The 23151-nt window shown below is 35.6% G+C and overlaps 2 protein-coding genes across 2 annotated transcripts in view; one reads left to right on the forward strand and one right to left on the reverse strand.

Annotated features, from left to right (window-relative positions):
- LOC107656734 (bifunctional heparan sulfate N-deacetylase/N-sulfotransferase 4-like) overlaps nucleotides 1–3874 on the forward strand; it is an 80829-nt gene extending 76955 nt beyond the window's left edge. Inside the window, exons 14-15 of the mRNA XM_016444677.1 lie at nucleotides 1385–1487; nucleotides 2961–3874. Coding sequence (XP_016300163.1) covers nucleotides 1385–1487; nucleotides 2961–3080 — 223 coding nt within the window. The 3' untranslated portion in view covers nucleotides 3081–3874. The remainder of the gene's footprint in view (nucleotides 1–1384; nucleotides 1488–2960) is intronic.
- A 5737-nt stretch (nucleotides 3875–9611) lies between these two features.
- The window catches only part of LOC107656290 (neurotrypsin-like), a 41656-nt gene continuing 28116 nt past the window's right edge, over nucleotides 9612–23151 (reverse strand). The window contains exons 9-13 of the mRNA XM_016444058.1: nucleotides 22651–22853; nucleotides 20696–20774; nucleotides 20436–20558; nucleotides 13827–14125; nucleotides 9612–10004 (exon numbers count right to left, since the gene is read on the reverse strand). Coding sequence (XP_016299544.1) covers nucleotides 9697–10004; nucleotides 13827–14125; nucleotides 20436–20558; nucleotides 20696–20774; nucleotides 22651–22853 — 1012 coding nt within the window. The 3' untranslated portion in view covers nucleotides 9612–9696. The remainder of the gene's footprint in view (nucleotides 10005–13826; nucleotides 14126–20435; nucleotides 20559–20695; nucleotides 20775–22650; nucleotides 22854–23151) is intronic.

Below are 23151 nucleotides of genomic sequence, written 5' to 3' on the forward strand. Positions count from 1 at the left end.
TCTCTCTCTCTCTCTCTCTCTCTCTCTCTCTCTCTCTCTCTCTCGTTTGAACGTTTTGTGAGTCTCTGCATGTGTTCTCTACTGCAGACAGCTCCATCAATCTTTGGCTTTTATTAATAACCTCCCTCTGTTTGAGTCTTTCTCACTTCATCTCTCCACACATCTCTTCTCTCTCTCTCTCTTTCTCATCATGCCGGTTTCTACTTTTTCTTGTTTTCTGTCAGTTTCAGTTACTATCACTTCTTTTTGTGGCTTCACTTGCAATCAAGAAAATACAAATTTGCAGTAATTCAATAGTAAAACAATTTTAGCCACTGGCCTGCAGTCCTCAGCTGGTGCTTGTTGATTGTATCACACAAAGAATCCAAATGATGTTTGTTAAACATTCTGTCTGGCTTTGATTTATAAATAAAGAATCTACATTTACTGAGCAGTGTGTGATCTGAATGTTCCCAAATCAGCTTCGAATGCATAATTTGACAAAATTACAGATGATTAAATATTATTTTTTTGATAAGACTTTATAAAACTTTTAAATTAATATAAATTATTGTACACTAACATATTAATTTTTTAATTGGATTATCACTTATGAAATAGCAATAATATTTTAAGGGTGCAACCAAGGCATTTAAATAACATGTTTTTACCTTGCTAAAAAAAAATAAAAAATAGAGCGTAGTAAAAAGTTTTCAAGACAATTTTAATATGACACTCATAAAGTAAAAAAAAAATCTTGGTTTTAAAATAAATTACCCTGGGGATATAAAAGTGCCCAGTTAGAAAAAAGGCTCTTTATGTTCTTTATTCTCTCTGTATTTTCTGGGACTGAGACTAGACAGAATATCAAAGAAAACTGTAGAGCAGGGAGAAGAAATAGGATTGAGTGAGACCAAAAAAAAAAGAAGACAGTGAGTGAGTAAAACAAAACAAAAAAATACATTGTGTCACAAATGTGTCATAGTTCATGTTTCAAAGTACCCTCTGCTTACTGCTTTGCCAAAGAACACTAACACACTCACACACACTCTTTCTATCACATTTTGCTGAGATGTGTTAGAGATTGCTGATGCGTTTCTGAATGCTTATCAAACCAGGCCATGTCTCATCTGACAGACAGACAAGGTTACAGCAGACATCTGTCAGTCAGATCTATGTGTATGTGTGTGTGTGTGTGTGTGTGTGTGTGTAACAACGTTCTGGAGTTTTCCAGATTTCCTCCATTGCTGAGTGTAGAAATCAAAAAGGTTTCGAGAGACTTAATATAGACTGATGGACACAGTATATACAGTAGGCTATATATTACAATGAATTTGCAAATTGGAAAGATATTTTTGAGGAAAGAAGTCTTTTAGATTGTAAATAGTTATCTCTTTGTTCACAGGTTTGATCCTCAGAAGGGCTTTTGGTGTCAGCTGTTGGAAGGGGGCGGGACTAAATGTTTGGGGAAGAGTAAGGGCCGCAAATACCCACCCATGGACTCTGAGGTACCACCTAACAACAGCAAACTCTGAGCAAAATGGAGCCTTTAATCTTTAATGATTACAGCTGCATTATAGAGGTTTGCCATCACTGAGTAATATGGGTCACAGAGAGAGAGAGAGAACTCATTCTGACCTCTGACTGTTCAATTTTGCAACAGCTAACATGTCTGTAGCTCATGTACTGAATAACTGATACCTACAGAACTTCTCTGACTCTTACTTCTTATTTCTATATTTTTCTTCTATTTTTTCACTTAAAGAAATCTTACATTTACTCTTGTGTCATTCCAAACCTACACTCTCACAAAAAAAGGTACAAAAGCTGGGGAGGTACTTTTTCAAAAGCTACACCAGTTTGTACCTAAAGGGTCTATACCTTAAAGGTACAGCTTTTGTACCTTTTTTCTGAGAGTGTATGAACACAAATGAAGATATTTTGAAGAATGTTTCAACTGTTTTTGTCCACACTGTAAAAGTCAGTGGAGTTCAAAACAACACTGTATGGCCAAAAAAACATTTCCCAAAACATCTTCTTTTGTGTTCCACAGAGGAAGAAATTCATACAGGTTTGGAATGGGATGAGGATGAATAAATGATGACAGAATGTTTTTTTGTTGTTGTTGTTTTTGGTGACCTATCCCTTTAATAACATTGTACATATACTATTAGGTGTGTAATGGTACACGAAAATGATGGTTTAGTATGTACTAAGTCATAGTTTGGTATGTTTTTGGTACAGTGAAAAACAACAAAGTTCCTTTGTTTTTCCTGTTTTATTAAACAGTGGTTTACTAAACAGATGTCTGAAGTGCTTCCATTTTTAGATGCAAAATATTTTTGTCAAAATGTGTTTTTTAGCCTGAATTATTTTTAACAACTTTAACAGACACAGGCCAATCTTTATGCAAAATGGAAATACTCACATTACTTCCTAACATTTACACATAACAATACAACCATAAGACGCAAGCTATGTGCTGAGGAAAACACCTTTAGAAAAGCATTACATATCATGCATCTGACATGAGATCAAGAAGATTTAAACTGTATGCTTTTGAGTTCGTTTGAAGCACTTGCTTTAAGCACGTCTTGTTTAGGACAACTTGGACTGTGTGCTTTTCCTGAAGCAATTCAGTCTGTGTCCTCTGTTATTTTTCACTCGCAACATCAGAGTATATTGACGTAAATATTATTGACCCATCTTTCTTGAAAATAATTGATAATTACAAAATCTATATACTGTCTAGCCCTTGCTAGCTGAACCAACAATATCCAGTCCTTTGTGAAAGTTGCTAGGGGGAAAAGGAGTTTCAAATTAAGTTAGTCAAAACATTTGTTCGGTACAGGTGCATGCCAAACTAAAAGACCCGTACTGAAATTGAAAATGTGTCCCATTTCACCCCTATATTCTATACAAAAGTCTGTAGCTGTTCTGCACAGTAAAAAATGTGTTCTTTTTACTCTTTCCTTTTCTAGTCACGAGCACTTCTCTCCAGATTCTACAGGGATCAGAACATTGAATTATCTAAGCTGCTGCACAGACTGGGTCAGCCGCTACCGGCCTGGCTCAGAGAGGAACTACAGAAGGTCAGGTAGCCCTAACCAAACCACCGCTCCCCTGGGTCAAAGATCCAGATTCAGCCCTCAATGGAAACTAGACTCTTGAACGGTACTCAATGCCACCTACCTGCAAGCTTGCAGAGCAAAGGTCAGAAATTCAACTCACCAATCATTGGTGCCTCTGGAAATCCAAACAAAGCAGTATTGTGTGTCCATGGCAACATGACATTTTTGTTGCAAAAGGTCAGTTGTTTTTTTTCAGTGAGGTACGGTGATGTAACTGTGACCCTTGAACTTCAGATGCAGCTAAACAAAGACTGCATAAAGTCTGTAACTGAAAAATTCAAATGTCCTCAGACTTCCTCCTATACTTTCCCCCATCAGTCACTGGATATAAAGGTATGGCTTTAGATTTTATACGTCTTCATCGAGAGAGATTTAGAACTGCACAACCACTGTTCATAACCTCACTCTTGCAAATATATCAGTCAATCAATCTATCAGCCAATCAAAGTGAAGATGCAGAATGTTAAGAATCATTATGGAGAAATAAAGAGCACAGTCAAGTTTTCTGCATCAGCTTTAAACCGGTTAATGGAGTGATGTCATTGTGATGTCAATGTCTCAATCCACGTCCCAGTTACTGTTGTTCTAGACACAATGGCCTGAAGAGCGGAAATGATTTCAGTGTGTGTGTGTGTGTGTGTGTGTGTGTGTGTGTAAGGGTAAATACATAAGCCCTTGTGTGAGTGTGTGTCTAGGCATAGGTCTGTAGCCAGGTAGCCTTAGCCCCGCCCACTGGACTGCAACTGGTTGGCTGATGAATTTGAAATGTGACTTTTATTTTTGAAAACAATTTGCCTCAATAAGGTGAGAAAGTGCTTTGAGAAATATGTAAATAACTATATATATTCAATAAACACTGGAGAGATTCATGTTTCCGTAAAACATTTCTTGCAAAGTTGTCTCTATTTGATATACCTACCTAATGAATGGACAGAGTGGAAGTAGAAGTTACAAAACACGGATATTATCTTATATTAACTTTATTAAGCACAGTATGAAGAAGGGATCACACGCTGTTAAGGTAGGTGCACGGGTTCAATTCTATAAAACCTTATTGTTAGGCTGTGTAGGGATTATGTTTTTAATGAAATACCTCCCTCTAGTGGTCACATGCCGTAATGACATTAAAATGGGCTTATTTCAATCAATTTACAAGTAATGAATCGACGTGTTAAAGGCACAATATGTAAGATTTTTTTATTAAAATATCCAAAAACCACTAGAACAGTGTTATATATTTTTTGCTGACTTGTGTACTTACATTATCCCAAATGTTTCAAAGAATGTTTAAATCCAGAGAAATAAGCAATTTTAACTATTGACACCGTAGTGTCATTGTGTCGCCTGCCAATGATGTCATAACCCCTCGATTTCCGGCTTTGTTTTGTAGAAAACATGGAAACACCAAAGACGCTTTAATATGTTGTGCGTTTTATTAGACCGGTGACGACCGCACAGAGTAGCATTATAACAGAACTTTCAAACGTATCTAGTCTGATAAAATAGCGCTGCTTTTTTTCCCACATACGCATGACCGGAAGGAGCAGAAGCAGTTGACTGTGGCATAATAAAAGCTCCGCTGCTTTGGAGCCGTGTGTCGCGCTCGTTCAGCGCCCTCGTTTCGCTTCGACGGCTTTCAGCCTCACCTTGCTTCATTCTACTACGTTAATAAATCATTAGCTCATCTATGAACATGATTTCTGCCTGATTCCTGTCGGATTGTGTCGGCTGTGGGGATGAAAACGACAACTCCCATGATTCCACACTCAGTCACTGCATCATCAAACTACACCTTTGCTTCTTTGTTTATTTTGAATACGCGCCCTCTAGTGGCGAAAATTACATATTGTGCCTTTAAGATCTAGATCTGATTCTACAAATTGTTCTCAGTGTCATATAAAAATATTCGTACTTTATACAGGCAGATAGCTGTATGAGTCTCTCTGTGTCTCTAAGATGGATCATGTGCGCTCTGTACAAATGAACACACAGGTTTTTGTGTCTGAGGGCAGAGGAGGATAAAAACGAAGTAGGCTACAAATATTTCTTCGCTGACCTTAAGTACAGTTTTTCAAAATTTCAACTTTGAAACTTGAGTTTCACTTTTACTTAGAGAAAATCGTTTTACGGAATTACGCATGGAACCGGGTACCAGTCATCATATTCCTAAAATGAAAATTTTAATCAACTACGAAACTGCTGGTATTCATCAGCATTTAGCTCACAGGAACTATAGAGGAGGGTAACACACCTTTTACCAACAAAAAATTCATATTTAATGCATTAATGCATAAAGTAGACCTACACAAAATGGAAATTGTACTGTAATTACATTTATAAATGACTACTAAAAGCACCCACAAAACAGCACCCAAAACTTGAACAGACCTACTTCATTAATTATTCATATTTTTATATCTTATTAAACAAAACTACTTTTAACACAAAAATATAAATACTGAAAAGTTCTGCCATTGGGTGCCAAAATTGCCATTGGGTGTTGTATTTGAATAATTAATGAAGTAGGTCTGTTCAAGTTTTGGGTGCTGTTTTGTGTGTGCTTTTAGTAGTCATTTATAAATGTAATTACAGTACAATTTCCATTTTGTGTAGGCCTACTTTATGCATTAATGCATTAAATATTAATTTTTTGTTGGTAAAAGGTGTTACCCTCCTCTATAGTTCCTGTGAGCTAAATGCTGCTGAATACCAGCAGTTTCGTAGTTGATTAAAATGTTCATTTTAGGAATTTGATGACTGGTACCCGGTTCCATGCGTAATTCCGTAAAACGACTATTTTAATGGTGAGTATGAGCTTTAATATGCCACACATTACACATTTGTATTATAGTAGGCTATGTATTGTTTTATATTATTTTGTCGCTGGTGATGAAACTGAAAAGCTTTTGTGGCTCATGTTTACGACAGTCCCGGTTCCAGAATCAATTCACTTATTACAATTTCCAGAGTGATTTCGCATTTATATGCCGATGTCGCTCCCGAAACTGTGTGCGTGGTGCAGCATAAAAAACAAAACTTTTATTCAAATTCTGAACGGAGTGCACTCCTTTTATAACCACTAAATGCTGCACAAATTTCCTTTATAATCAATTAAGTTGTCTACACTCAGAGCTGGGTATAGATTAGGCCTACTTACAAATTGTAGTCCATTAGACTAGAGACCTGCGCGGGACGGATTTTTCAGTCCCGCTCCCGCAAGATTCTGTCCCGCGCCCGCCCGCTCCGTTTTAAACACTTTATGTTTAGATCATTTCTATTTTGCGGGAGTCCCGCGAATCATTTTATTCTCCCGCATCCCGCACACACACGAGTTTCTTCCCGCCCGCACCCGCACTCGCCCATCAAGAGTTGTCCCGCGCCGCACCCTGTTGCGTTGGGTCCCGCGGGTCCCGCGGTCCTCCCGCGGGAGTGCAGGTCTCTACATTAGACTACTGATTCCAAATTACATGACAAAAATTGTAGTTAGTAACATAATCCATTACATTACACATTTTAGGTAATATAATCAGACAACTTTTAGATTACTTTTCGATAACTTTTGACCTAACTTGTTTATCACATTGATTTAAATAAGATAATCTTGTACATATTGATATAAAAGAGTAAGAGTAAGAAAATATATTCCATTTGTTATAATTAACAACATGCTTTAACATTACATTACATCTAGGTTTCCTAAATTGGGGTTTGTAAATTAACTGCAGGGGGTTTGTGATTTTAATTCAACGCTAACAATTAATTAAATCATAAAAAGTCCAATTAAAATAAGTAATTTTAAAATTAATTAAAATTACGCAAAAACCCATTTGCATTATGCCTACACACTTTTCATTTTAATTCATCCTAATTGTTGTGCGTTGAATCTTGTTTTGGTGTTCTGTTTTAATATGGAACTTGGTCTGTTTCTGTTATGATACTGTCATCGTTTGGCTGAATGTCAGTTTCTCAGATCCTGCTTTGTACCATGATATTGATACGACATCACTACTTTTTTTGTGAGGGGTAGTTACAATCTCCCTTAATTATACAGCTTCATCTTATATTAGATACATTATCATAAAGTAACTGAAGTAAATGATCACTGCTTTCTGTCATAGTCTATGATCCTAATGAAAAGCTTAGCTGCGAAAATGCTTAGATAGTTCCACAGTTCGTCCATAAATAAGCAATTGAATTCAACAGTATCCTCAAGATGGCGCTGTAACGCTGCGCTCAATCTCAATCACTGTAACACATCTCTCCCTCTCTCAGTGAGACGTCAGGATTGATTTTTCACTAGATGAAGAGTCTTTGAGAAACATCTCCCCCTCCTGCATGTATAACTGCAGTTATTCTCATGGATCCAATATTATATTTACTTACTGTATTTGTGCTTGTGGCAAAACTAACGCATTTTCGTTCAGATTTACTTTAAGTAGGCCTAGATCATATAACGTTTTCTGCTTCAGGAAGTAGTGAATGAATACAAACAATCTTACATGCATTTCTGAAAATTCTTTTAGGGGTTCGCCATGATACAGTAAACTTGTCTCCATAGAGATGAGCTCAAAGGAGGAGTGTATTTAAAAATGCAGTGTCAACACACATATACACACAATGGACCTATGTAAACAAAAGGCTTTCTGAAAAGACGACACTAACATTGCACTGTCAGGTCTGTACACACGGGCCACTGTGCGAACAAAACAAAGCTAGCTGGACTTGCCTGTGTACTCAGAAAATCTAAAGCTAACCATTTTGTCAGAAACTTCCTCAAATGCAAAACAGATGTGCATTCACACAAACATACTGTTTTTCCTCTCAAATTTTCTCTAAACAAATCTTCCCATTTAAGAAACAGTATACTACTTTATTCCAACGACAAATTTTATACCAATTGTGAAATGTTTAATGCTCCAAACTGAAGTTGTAAGACAACTGTATATAGCCTTTTGTGATTTTAAGTTCCTCTAAATATTATTTACCATAATTTGTTTGGCTGTTAATGACATTGCAGCCCTTATGAATAGCGTCACATACCACATGACGTGACATACAACGTTTAGGCAATAATAAAAGCACCATGCCATGTTCAGAAATATTTAAACATATATAAGGGCAATACTAAACACAGAATTATTGACCATGTGTGAACAAATTAACACTTTTTACAGTTTTCATAGTACAGTTAATTAACATTAGATTACAATATGACTGAATGATGCATTAGAAAAACAAATTTACAAAAGTCTATACTGCAACACCTTAGTTTGTGCAAAATAAGAGTTTGTGGTTGGTCAGCTTTTTTATATACACAGACCAGTTGTTTAAAAAAAAAAGAAATGGGGTGTAGTCTGTATAAAAACTACTTTCATAAATCATACTCACAGATTTGTAATATAGACGTAAATCACAGAAGAAAAAAAAACAAGTTAATTATGAAATGCATTATCACAACACTAAAACAAGGAGGTATAAACAGTTTTGCATTGCACATAATTCCCATATAAGCAAATATATGATGTGCTTTTTGTCCTGATGTTGAGATACAGAAAACCTCAGTCCAGTTATCATCACGAACATCTGTGCTGTAATACATGATGTCATGGTTCCTGTGGAGCATTATGATGTCATTTAATGTGTGGATGAGGTGATGTGGTCAGTTACTTAGCAATGGCATGGTAACCATATCTCAGGAGTTTAGAATTACCATACATTTCTTAGCAGGAAATCCAGAATCTTCTCATTTCAGCATTAAAGCTTGAGGTGATTTCAAGCCATTGGAACGTTCTTCAGTATCAAACTGGAACATTACTCATCCCATTTTACAGGCTCAAATAGTTTCTGTCTCTTAATGGCATAAAGTACATAGTCACACAGATATGCTTTCATTATTGTATTCATAATTCGTAATAAAAAAAAAAAACAATAACTCCACACTCACCATTGTGGTCTCTTCAACCTAGAAGTGCTTTCATTATTAAAAAAAAACAAAAACAAAGAAAACCTGCAATAATTTAACCTGCCAATTTAAGACCAATCCACACATCGCTATAATGGGCCTGTCTGTCTGTGTGTGTGTGTGTGTGTGTGTGTGTGTGTGTGTGTGTGTGTGAGTGAGTGTGTTTTCCAGTAAAAATATCTAACCATTGTTAAAACAAGATAAAGTTACTGAAGCAAAAAAACTCAGAACTTTGTGTTGTTTCAAGCATAACCTCACAAATTTTAAAGCTTTATGTCTAACTGTTCAACATATATTCTCTGAAAACAAGTCTTAATATAATTTTAAACTCTAAACTCATTTATTTTAAGAATGTTTAGATGTTTTTACTGTTTTTCACTGTAATTTTACAACAAAGTAAAAATTTTGTGATGACTATACTGTATTTAAAGCCAGGCTCTACATAATTCTCTCTGACCATTAAGACTTATTTGTAGTTGATTTCAGCTAGTGTTATGAAACTATTATCTATTTTAAACCGTAATCTAAAACATATTTAGCTCTAAAGCTTCTTACTCTAAAAGTGTGCTTAATTTTTCTGCCCGCACAGTCAGACTGTCTGTTACTGGTTGATTTTTCTGGGCCCTACTTGCCAATGACCTTCTTAATCCAGGGTACGAAGGCAGAGACTTTGGTGTAGACACCAGGTGCGTCTTGCAGTCGACACGCGTGACCCCATGATGTGACCCCATATACAACCCAACTTCCACTCGGCCTCTCACACACCAGTGGACCGCCGCTATCTCCACGGCAACTGTCCACGCGGTGGTCGTCGTGGGAGGAGCCGGCGCACAGCATGCGACCGGTGAACTGGTCAGAATAGCGCTGCTCGCATTGACGCTTGCTCAACACGGAAATCGAGGCCTGCTGGAGAGTTTTTGAATATGCACGACCTGAGAAAAGAAAAAAAACCAACAGGTTTTACTTGAAGTCTGACTTACAGTAACTGTTCACATATGCAATGGAGCATGTATTCGCTTTTCTTTCAATGTCATCACACGCTTCATTCATCACATTTTAGAAGACTGTTAAGAATACTGAAGTCCACTGACTGAGAGAAGACACAGGTGATTTACAACACAACGTGACCATTAGAATGAAACCCCACTATCAACATGTCACATGATAATCTGTAGCTGCTTAAAACTGACATCATAATTACACCCTGTGTAGTTCCTTGATGATTTCCTCATGTTCTCTGATTACAGCTCTGTATGGATGTTACTACGGTCATGTATGTCCTTTTTGATGAGACCAGACAGCTGGAGAGATGTGGCCGTAGGTATCTTCTATATCCTTGTGATAAAGAAGTATGTTAGCTAAAAGAAGTTTAGCTAATTACATTTAATATAAATGTAAACTTTTATACAATTTTCTTGAAGTGCAATTACTTATGCAGATAAGTGCCACACTTGAGTACATTCTTTTAAAGTATATTATTTTCATAATAAGATCTTAAAAAGTATGCTAAAGTGTTCTACTCCTATTTAAATAATAATAATAATGTAAAAATCCGCCAATAAAAATGTGTTTGTAAAAATATAGGTTACACTCTATTTTAAGGTTGTTACAGTGTAATTATACATTTAAGTACTGAGTAATATTAATTAACTACATGTACTTACTATATGGTTAGGGTTAGGATTAGGGTTACTTGCATGTAATTGTGCGTGATTAAGTGTTATTATAATATTAAGTACATGTAACGTGTAACTAGGACACCTTAAAATAAAGTGTTACCAAAATATATTATGTGATACTGTATATGTAACTGATGCAAGCTGCTAATATTTTTTATTATCTCTCTCTCACCGGACATTTAGTTGGAAAAATGTACAAATGACATCATAGCCCCATAATTCCACAGAACACTAATAAACACTCTTTTGTGATTGTGAACATGTTAAAATGGCACTCACGCCATGTGCTCATACATAAACCAGTTTACAAATATCCTTAAGCAAATACATAACCTTGTTTGCAAATACGGCCAACCATACAAATAATTACTACATTTCTGAGATAGATGATGCCTAATTGTTGCAGAAAAACAGATGTATTACAGATAAAATTAACTACTTTCAGCAAACAAAAAATATTTTGTGTATTAAGCAGTTTCCTACAAATGCTGACAAATGTTTAATTGTTTAAAAATGTCCATACTTCTTGCCTAAATACAGATGTGTGTTGTTCACATTCAATTGAAGCAAGTGGTTTTCCATTCAAAACACTGAACTTTGCCCTCTAAACAACTTTATAAGAACATCCGCTATAGTTGTCCTTAGTTACATTATGTTTTGGCAGAGAAAAAAAAACATTATATTACAAAATTCTGAATCAAAATTTTTAAATGGATGAGCCGTGTACAAGAACACACATATGATCTTAAATTAATAGTTCACTCAAACGTGAAAATCCTGTGTTTTCAATCACACTAATTTTCATTTTATGGACAACAGCAGTTGAAACATTTTTCAAAATATCTTCTTGTGTGGCACAGAATAAAGAAAAGCACACAAGTTTGGAACACCATGTAAATAATTACAGAAATATAAATGCATTTTAAGTTTTGGACAAACTATTCCTTTAAGTGAGTCTATATCCTCGTGGGAAAAAAAGTGCAATTTCAACTGTTTTCAATTTTATTGAATGTGCAATTGTAGCATACTTCAAATCTTATTCAATATTTAAAGTTAATGTATTTTAAATACACTAAATTTACACTAAATTACATCATTACAAATATGTAACAAATATATACTTAAATACATAACATACTAGTCTATTTGTTCCTCTGTTTTTTGCCACGGGATTGACATCCCGTGGTAACTAGGATTTACACAAGCTTCAGTCTGGATCCAGAACACCTGAGAAGAGATGATGCCAACCCCTCAGAGGACCTCAGATGATGCCAACCCTGAAACAACATACAGAACTACCACATTTTGCTATAAGTTTGATTGCATCATATAATAATTGCTGTTAATAGTGTTCATCGTCTGTTTTATTACGTCTTAAATTGATTTTTCCGTACTGCTGGTTCGTCTGGTCAGAGGAGAACTGGCCCCCCGACTGAGCCTGGTTTCTCCCAAGGTTTTTTCTCCATTCTGTCACCGATGGAGTTTTGGTTCCTTGCCGCTGTCGCCTCTGGCTTGCTTAGTTGGGGACACTTCATTTCCAGCGATACCGTTGACTTGATTGCAAAGATACTATTTAAACTGAGCTGGATGTTGACATCACTGAATTCAATGATGAACTGTCTTTAACTGAAAAATTTGTGTTTACTATTGTCATTTTGCATTATTGACACTATTTTCCTAATTAATGCTGTTCAGTTGCTTTGACACAATCTGTATTGTTAAAAGCGCTATATAAATAAAGGTGACTTGACTTGACTTGACTAGTTGCAATGTAAATTACATTATTTAAAATATATTTTATTTGACCATAAATGCTTGTCAGTACACTTTAACCACTTAACCAGAAGCAATTATAACATTGTATATAATTTTAAAGATGTACTTGAGTCTATCAAAAAACTCTCTAAATTTCAGCTAACTGTATTAATATAAATTTAAATTATAATACATTTTCATTTAATTCAAATTAAAATGCAATTAAGTGTCCAAAAGCATGGACACGCAGTTCGCAATTACTTAGTATATTATTTTAAAGGATATTATTTCAGTAATTAGTGCCCTATTTAAAAGTATGCTAAAGTGTACTTCATTTTCACAAGGGTGAGCACTTACAATCATAAATGTGACCCAGGACCACAAAACCAGTCATAAGGGTCCATTTTTTTTAATTGAGATTTATACATAGCAATACAAGAGTAGCTTTCTATTAATGTATGGTTTGTTAGGATAGGACAATATTTGGCCGAGATACAACTATTTGAAAATCTGGAATCTGAGGGTGCAAAAAAAAATCTAAATATTGAGAAAATCGCCTTTAAAGTTATCCAAATTAAGTTCTTAGCAATGCATATTACTAATCAAAAATTAAGTTTTGATATATATACAGTAGGAAATTTACAAAATATCTTCATGGAATATGATATTTACTTAGTATCCTAATGGTTTTTGGCATAAAAGAAAAATCTATCATTTTGACCCATACAATGTATTTTTGGCTATTGTTACAAATGATAACAATATTGTGCTGCTTATGACTGGTTTTGTGGTCCAGGGTCACAAATAAGGGCACTACTCCCCATTGATTTGTTTTCCTTTACACTTCTGCTTTTATACTACTTTTTGTTTACTTTTAAAATTCAGTACTGCTGAATTTTCTTGTGCTTTTCCTCATTTGTACATCTTTCGGGAAAAAGCATCTGTTAAATAATTAAATTGAAAATGTCATCACACCATTTTACCAAAAACTTTAACTGGTATTTCCTATTTGCCTGTCTGTGTATGAGAGTGACACAGTGAGAGAGTGATTGTTTCAGACAGTTCTGCTTTCACACTGTCTGATCACATCTTATGCCTGTCAGCCTGTGCTATTCAGTAGAGCCAAAAAGCACCTCCATTTTACTCACACAGCCTCAGCTCTTGCTCTGATTGTGCTCAAAGCACCCTTCATTTCAAGAATGACAGCTTGAGGCTGTACAGCAGTCTTTTATAATTGTTTCTGAATCAGATCTGCATTTCTTGTGTGGAGAGTGTGTGAATGCATGAATGTGTATGTGTGTGTATCATGGCATTTCCAACCTGTGTCTCCCCAGCCTGTGATGTAGCAGTTGGCAATGCCCTTTGGCACTTTCTCTCTCCGCATTGGCAGGCAGGCGGGCAGCACGAAGCGGCTCAGTGTGACGCAGTCGCCCGTGACACCCCTGTGAGCTCTGTGACCAGACACACGCACCAGTGCCAGGTCGTAGTCATTGCTGTCAGCGCGGTAGCGCGGGTGAAGGACGATCTTCTCCACGGCGTACTCTTCCTCGTACTCCTCAGGAACCAGAGAGTGATAATCACCCACACGAACTTTATACAGCCCAGTGCTGTTACCGTACCTGGGAAAGAGCACATAACAGACCTGTAACTAAACCTCAGACTAGTGATTTTCACATATATTTGGTCAGACCTCACTAATTGCCCAATAATCATGACTCGTTGTTGGTGATTAACAGAACTGTTTCTATGCATAATATGTGACCAAGGACCACAAAACTAGTCATAAGGGTCATGAGATTTATAAATCATCTGAAAGTTGAATAAATAAGCTTTCCATTGATGTATGGTTTGTTAGGATAGGATAATATTTGGCTGTGAGAGAGCTATTTGAAAATCTGGAATCTGAGGTTGCAAAAAAATCGAAATATTGAGAAAATCGCCTTTAAAGTTGTCCAAATGAAGTTCTTAACTATGCATATTAGTAATCAAAAATTAAGTTTTGATATATTTACGGAAGGAAATTTACAAAATATCTTCATGGAACATGATCTTTACATAAAATTAAATTAAAAGAAAAATCGATAATTTTGACCCATACAATGTATTGTTGGCTATTGCTACCAAATATACTCGTGCTACTTATGACTGGTTTTGTGGTCCAGGCTTACATGTATTAGTTACCATGTTAGTTAGTGGCTGATATTAGAGAGGTTGGGTTTTTTTTGGTTTTTTTTGTTAAAGTTAATATACACACTAAAGAGATTGGGGCCTGCAAGATTTTTTTAAAGAAATTAATACTGTTATTCAGCAAGAATATTCTTGATTTTTACATTTAGATTACCTCTGCCATCATCTAACGATCTGACTTAAAGTATATCTTTAAAAACAAATACACTGTTTAAACATAATTTGTGTGATGCCTAAATTCACTTGTAGCATTTAAAATTACTGATTTTGGGTATTAGTGTTTTATTTCTCATTAATTTAGACAAAATAGTATAGGCCATTAACATTGCTATATGATTGTAATTAAGGCAAAAAGCCCAAGAAAAACTATAAAAACGAAAGAGGGCATACAAACAGGACACATTCAGAAAGGCTGAATGCAACTGAATCAGCACAGCAGTGTAATACATTATCAGAGGATGATTTATGACTTCTCTATGTGCCACTCACAAACGCCCTCACATGACAAATCAGGTCCCTTCCTCAGGAAGTTCATGTCAACCGATCTTATGGACCCAAAGCCAAACCATGTGCACTCACACACACAAACACACTTACAAAACCACACTCACGGTCAGTTGGTGAAAACAGAGATATACAGGAAGTTTTCTTTTTCCATAAACCCAACACCATGACATCACACTCACAAAGGTCTTCGCATGAAACGGAAAGTCTCCTGTGCTTGTCAGTTTTAATATAGGCTACTATAAGGTTATAGGGTTATATAATTATATTATATAATTATATAAGGTTTCTTTACTGTGGTGAGACTGACATATCTCTTCAAAGAAAGTTTTCGAAGTGGGGTCTGAGGAACCCAAAGGGGTCGCAAGGGGACCCATGGAAACGTTAAAAAAAGAAAAAAAACAAAGGGAAAAAAAATATACAATAAAATTAAATCAATTATATATGTAATACATAATAAAAATTCAAACTAAAGTGTAAAAAATTATGTGATTAATTACAATTATTATATTAAATTGACAGCTATTTACAGTATTTTTCTCCTCAGGTTTATACATATAATAGTACTCTAATGGTGGGTAGAAAAAAAAACATTCAATGCGCCAAACAGGGCAAATTATCACGAGAGCGCAATTCCAAAACAGCGCCGATGGGTGTGGAAATTTCTGCGGGTGATTTACTGACAATGCACAAAACACAGACACAACATCTCATTTACATAACGCAATGACCAACGCAATATACCAAGCGCAGCGCAAATTAGCGTAGTTGCAAATAAGCAGAGCCGATCTACTGTGTGGGTGATCTACAGTGGGTACGGAAAGTATTCAGACCCCCTTCAATTTTTCACTCTTTGTTATATTGCAGCCATTTGCTAAAATCATTTAAGTTAATTTTTTTTCCTCATTAATGTACACACAGCACCCCATATTGACAGAAAAACACAGAATTGTTGACATTTTTGCAGATTTATTAAAAAAGAAAAACTGAAATATCACATGGTCCTAAGTATTCAGACCCTTTGCTGTGACACTCATATATTTAACTCAGGTGCTGTCCATTTCTTCTGATCATCCTTGAGATGGTTCTACACCTTCATTTGAGTCCAGCTGTGTTTGATTATACTGATTGGACTTGATTAGGAAAGCCACACACCTGTCTATATAAGACCTTACAGCTCACAGTGCATGTCAGAGCAAATGAGAATCATGAGGTCAAAGGAACTGCCTGAAGAGCTCAGAGACAGAATTGTGGCAAGGCACAGATCTGGCCAAGGTTACAAAAAAATTTCTGCTGCACTTAAGGTTCCTAAGATATATATATACTGTATATATATATATATTGTATATATACTGTATATATATATATATATATATACTGTATATATATATATTGTATATATACTGTATACATATAAACTTACATTAACAAGTAAAACCTTAAAGATCCATATGAATCTTAACTGACTTAAAGGGGTAAACAGAAGAAAAAAGAGTGACTATGTGTGTGTGTATGTGCCCTCCTGTCTGCTTGTTAGTGATTGAAGCCATTGCTGTGTAACGGAAATATGTAAGTGGTGCCAGTGAGAGAGACAGCAGTGTCCCATTACACGGTCAGGTCTTTTCTGGAAAAAGGATCTGCCCTGTCCGGAATGACACTCTTGGTCTGGCAGTAGTCAAGCAGCAGGATCAGCACCACATTCCCAAAGTCTCGCTCTGGAAAGGGCAGTTCTGAGCCTGACACTGTATATATTAAGCTTCTAAGACTCACAATCAACATTAATCCTTACTGTAGTATTGATCTCAATGAGGTTATTAAAAGGTAATTCTTGCTGAGACATGGCCAAGTGGGCAGTGCTCCGGCATGCTGCACTTGAACCTAACTTTGAATCTGGATCATTTTCCAGTAACAACCACCACCTCTCACTATATTCTCACTATAGTTTGCGGTTGCCTCTCTGCCGTCCTACTCTATTAACCAGTAGTCTATTATAAAATCTATTTTAGTTTAATAATACTAAATATTCGGGTATTAATTACTTACAATTATGGGCTTATTTGATTAATATACAGTAAAATCTGTAATACTGTCGAATATTGTTACAATTTCAAATAACTGTTTTATATTTTCAAAAGTAATTTTCCTGTGATGGCAAAGCTGAATTTTCAGCAGCCAATACTCCAGTCTTCAGTGTCACATGACCCTTCAGAAATCATTCCAATATTCTGATTTGCTGCTCAGGAAACATTTCTTTTCAGTTGTGCTGCTTAATATTTTTGTGGATATTGTGACACATTGTTTTTCATAACTCTTTCATGAATAGGAAGTTCAAAACAACAGCATTTATTTTAAATAAAAATCTTTTGTAACATAAAGATGTATTTACTTCAATCCATCAATTTAATGGATGCTTGCTAAATAAAGCATTACTAAAAATAAAATAAAATAAACTTACTGACCCCAAAGTGGTGACCTGCAATTAAAAGCTATTTCAGTTTAATTTAGGTTTAATTATACAGTGTTATTAAATAATATTTTGACTTGAATAAAACCATTTAACTGAGATGTTACCATTTTTAGGTTAACTTTTTTTTGGTGTACATATATATGACTATATGACTTTTCTTTTCCTTTAAGTTATAAATTTTTTAAAGATTAACTTTAAATGAGCATTGTTAATTTGTTGTCAACTGTAATTTGAATGTAGAAATAGGGGAAATGAGCATTAACAAGTAAATATCTAATTTCACACGACAATGAAAAAATCTCCATAAAGAGTGTTAATAACTGATGAAGTAGTTCAGTACTCTATGGATTGGTAACTCACCACACATTTGCTCACTAGTCTAACCAAGTTCCAGAAGCTGGATCTGTTGACAGCTCTCAAACTCTTAGGTTGTACATTATAGCAGCAGTTCCGTCATTAGGGCTGACTTTAGCATATTGCTTTCTCAATCCTTTAATTCCACGCCGGTTGTAACCCCAGAGTTTAATTAACGTTGGCCATCAACCGGGCACGCAGCATAAAAATAGTTCAATGCTAATGTGAGTGTGTTTGTACATGCTATTTTTGCACAAATGTCATGCTACCCTCCGTAAACTCGGAAGTGAGAGACTAACTTTAGCCCTCTCGAGCTAAATGATCTCAAATGATTTAAAACAACTATTATGCTGTTCTGCACACTATTAACTGCATTCTTGAAATAGTGAGTGTACGTGTCTGAGTAAAAAGAGGGTGGGGGCCACAAAGGTATCTAGATTTATAGCTCTGTGTGTGTGTATGTGAAGGAGAGCATGTAACTAGAGGAAACTTTAGCAGTAGTCTGATGTCATGGATCATATTTTGAAAGCTCAGTGCTTGGACTGGTTGATAAAAAACAGATCCAATATTACTTAAACCTCTCACGCTGCCAAAGTATTTCTACCGAGACTCTTTTTTTAAAATTAAAACCCTAAATGGCTCAGGAAACTACCACTAATGTACATTCTTCACAGTAATGTGGAAATGCAGCACAGGTCTGAACTGAAGGCAGATCATTTACAAGACTGATCCTTGAGGGAAGTGAGAAGTGTTTGTGTGAACATGTTTTTATCACTTTTCCTCTGGCCTACTAGTATTATTCTTCTTTAATGTGAACAGCAATAACGTTTTATCCCTGTGGTGAAAACTCATCAAACGATGCATGGAGGGTCTGTGGCTAATTGCATGTAGTGTCATTTTGGGATGGATGGGATGTATCATTGCCTAGCAACAAGTTGTCTAATTTTCCATTTTTAAAATATCAGCCCTGCAACCCTGTTTGAGCTAGAGACTTTTTCACATTTCACATGAGAGTTTGTCCTTGTGAGGAACAAATTTGCCTTAAAGATTCATCCAAAATATCTGACATCTTATTTTATTATTATTACTTTATTTTAAACTATTACTTTGGGCATTTAGTTTTTGGGGATCTACAAATGTGACATTTCAATGAAACACCATAGACAGTCAAATGTGTGTTATTTTTTTCTACAAATACTGTAAGCAAATAACTTTGTTTGCCCAGAGTGCTTCAAATACAAAAAGATGAATGGTGAAGAAAGGCACTCCACATTTGTGTAGTTTTCAGGAAATGTGAAATGTTTGCAGTTTTTGACACTGTTGGAATAAAGAAATATTTTGCACGGCAGTGGTAAAAATTATGTTGATGAAATCAACCACACAAATTACTTGAGCTACATTTTTACTAAACTGCAATAAATATTAACACATTGAGAGAAAATGAAACATTCAGCTGAACTTAGCTTCTTACTGTAATTTAGGCTTCTGTTGAAATTATTAATATTACAAATTGCATATTGTTATTCTTCTCACAAAAATTACCTTGAATAATTCGTGGAGTTAAAAAGAGTTAACTGATCAATTGTTCAATAGAGAGTCATCAGAGGAAATTACATAGATTTTTTTAAACCATTTAATCTACTTTCTATACAGTCTGGATTTTGTTAATTGCTCCTCGCTTGTATATATTGTATTATCGCTTTTGACATTTTATTTGAAAAGAGGAACAGGTTATCATTGGTTGGAAATTAGCTTACAGGAAAAAATGCGATGTTTATGCTTTAAAAATTTACCAATGGTCATCTAATTATATAATTTGCATAATTTAAATGTATTGCTTTATGGATGCTTAGACAGTTTTACTAGAAAAACAAGGCAAAAATTTAAGTGATAAGAATAGTTTTTTTTGCAATGTAATATGTCAGAGCAAATATGCAATAATCAGCGCTGTACACCTCTGACAATGTGTTTTATTACAACCTGATCTTTTGTGTTTTAAAAGAAAGGTGATTTCTTATATAGATCTACTTTCATCATCTTTACTGATTAAAGAACACTTTGGTTTGCTTGCTTTGCCTCGCTTACTGAATTTGAATTATAATTTAACTATGCTTGTTTTGCAGCTGGAATGACGAAGAGTGTTTATTTGCAAGTCACAAATAATGATTACATAATTAGACACAGGATACAGAGGAAGTGTGGGAAGAAGGTATATTTTCTAAAATGGACGATTAGAAATATGTTTTGTTTGTATTTCAGACTATTTTGTGTTATCTAGCTATGTGTCACAGTGGAAAATTGGAAACGCAACAAAGAAGTGTGTGTATATAATTGTGTGTGAGTGGGTGGACTTTATTTATGCCTTGCAGATGTGCAAGAGAATGAAGATGTACCTGTCCATATTTATGTGTGAGTACCTCTTAAAGCAGTGAGCAGAGGTGAGGATCCAGCAGCTGCTGATCAAAGTGGCTCCACATACCAACCGTCCGTCTGCCCGAGAGCCCCGTAAGCGCACAGCTGCCTGCCACGGCCAGCCCCCACTACACCACACACACAAACACTATCAATTTGCATGTAAACCGCATTGCACATTCATTTTCTCATTGCGACCACATTCTGAAATGTGTCATTTGTTATGTCAAAGATGTTTGTATACATTTTGACCCTTTCTGCTTACCGTAGCGAGTTTTCTCCTCCTATTATTCTCTTCTGACGGGTATGAGAGGGTCTTAGACCACACATGGAGCCCACTGCCTCTGCAATGTAACACAAACACATATTTCTATAAAGCATGTATGGGTGAATCTCACGAAATCTGTTAGAAACATCTGCCTTGGTCTTATTTCACAGCAAATCAGAAATCAATTTTTTTTAGATGTATTAAAATTATGTCTATAAAGTAACAATATTATTTAGTACTACAGCATTTTTACTGTAAATGAATATACCAAAAATGATCTCTGAAAATAACACAACATTATGGTAATGAGAAATAATAGGCTTAATTTTCTATATGCAGTGCACAACATATATTTTAGATTTGTGTGTGAAATAAGACATTCGTCTGTATGGATCTGTGTTCAGAGACTTCATCTGTGTTTGTGTGTATATACAGATGTGCTTGAAAGACCTAAGAATGTAGGTAATTTATGTGGCATTACATAAAATAATAACACAAAAAGATTGTGTTTGTATGTGTAGCTTATCTGTCCTTATGGTTTAATGGAGAAAGCAGGCCGGATTTCCTTGCATTAGAGTTATTAGATTGATAAGAATAACAAAACATAAGTAAAGCCTAAGTGTCAGTGATCATGAGATGGCGAGCCAAACCACATCCTCTAGAGTAGACATAACACACACTCCATTTCAGCACAAAGTAGAGCACATACTACTCAGGTGATAGTTTCCATCTTTCACTCTTCTTTTAGGTGGTTTCAAGTATTTTTACAGGTGTGAGGATCCTTAAATCCTTAAAAAAAAGCTCATTCTAAATCTATCCTTCAAAACCACCGTCCAAGGGCCTCATCTATAAAACATGCGTACACACGTTTGATCTTAGAGTGTGCATATGCTAAAATCCACAACAGTGATCAGATTTATAAAAATTATCTTTGACGTGGAAAAGTTTTCCAGGTTCTAAGCAGATATTCACAAGTTTCCTCGTGGGAGAGTCGGAGTAATGCTTGCATTTGGAAATCTAAGCAATTCTTGCCACTTGTCGCATTCTCGAGTAAAGGATTTGGATGTTGACTGGTGCCCTTTTATATGCTCATGACATTAATTAGGGGGCGTTTTCTAAGCTGAGATCTGAAACCATTTACCTGGGCACAGTTTCAAGACCATTTGCGATTTCACATCTGGAAGAAAGGCGTATGCATGGTTTTTGGTGTTTCTCTGAATCACACGTAAGAATATTTTATAAATGATCTTAGATCAAATGTACAACGGTTTCCACACAACATTTTATAAATGAGGCTCCAGGACTATTTATATTTATATGTTCCTGCAAAATACACATTTTCCCTGCATCTTAAAGAACATCAATTACAAGTCTTGTAAAGTCCAATAATGGTCATTTAATTGCAGTTCTTTTAATGTGCCTTAAAGAAACAGATCATCCTAACATGAAAATTCTGTCATCATTTCCTCCCCTATGTCTATTCAAAACCATATGAATTTCTTTCTTGTAGAAACACAAAAGGAGTTATTAGACAGGCTATTTAGGCTGCATGAATCCTACTTTTCTGATACTGTGACGAGTGGGGGCGGGGCCGAGAGCCATGGGAACGGAGCGAGGCCGGTGGAGTAATTGATAATGAGCGACACCTGCACCACTCACCGGTCTCGAGTCCCACGGAGGTGCTCCGGAAGGATAAAAGGAGGAGTTACGACAGTGAAAGGAGAGAGGACCAGGCCTTGATCATCATCAATTACTCCACCGGCCTCGCTCCGTTCCCACGACTCTCGGCCCCACCCCCACTCGTCACAGATACTAATAAACTACTCCAATGTTCCAATTATGTTCCATGAAAGAAAGAAATTCATATAGGTTTGGGTAAAGATCCCTATATTTAAACCTTGCCAGTATCAAATATGTGAATGCTGTAGCTATGAGAGGATGAAGGACCTCACCTTTGACCTCAGGAGAATCCTTCTGTAACCCATAGTTACAAATAACACCGGCATCTTCGCTATGGCGGCAGTTGTGTGTCCCAAACGGTTGTTTGATACAGTCAATCAGCGAATGTTCCCCACCTGTGCACTTTACATTGTCAGTGTGAATAGGCCCCTCACCCTCTCCAAAATACGCCATTACACGAGCTTTAGCCAGCCCACTGCAAAAAAATGACAGTTAAAGATACATTTTAATACATTTTTGTACTTTTCAAAACAGGTTGTTATTGTTTACATAAAACAAAACCTAAAATTATTCAAATGTTTCCATTATTTTTTTTTATTAACTGAAATAAATCTAAAATAAGATGAAAATGTAACTTGAAATACTTAAACAAAAATTAGAAACAAAAATAAAATAGTAAAACTAAAAATGTAATAAAAAATTAAAGCTAAATAGAAAAAAAACTAATAAAATATACAAAAGCACATAACAAAATTCACTACAACCTAAAATAA

Source organism: Sinocyclocheilus anshuiensis, unplaced genomic scaffold (assembly GCF_001515605.1).
Source record: "Sinocyclocheilus anshuiensis isolate Anshui unplaced genomic scaffold, SAMN03320099.WGS_v1.1 scaffold85, whole genome shotgun sequence".
Lineage (NCBI taxonomy): Eukaryota > Metazoa > Chordata > Actinopteri > Cypriniformes > Cyprinidae > Sinocyclocheilus > Sinocyclocheilus anshuiensis.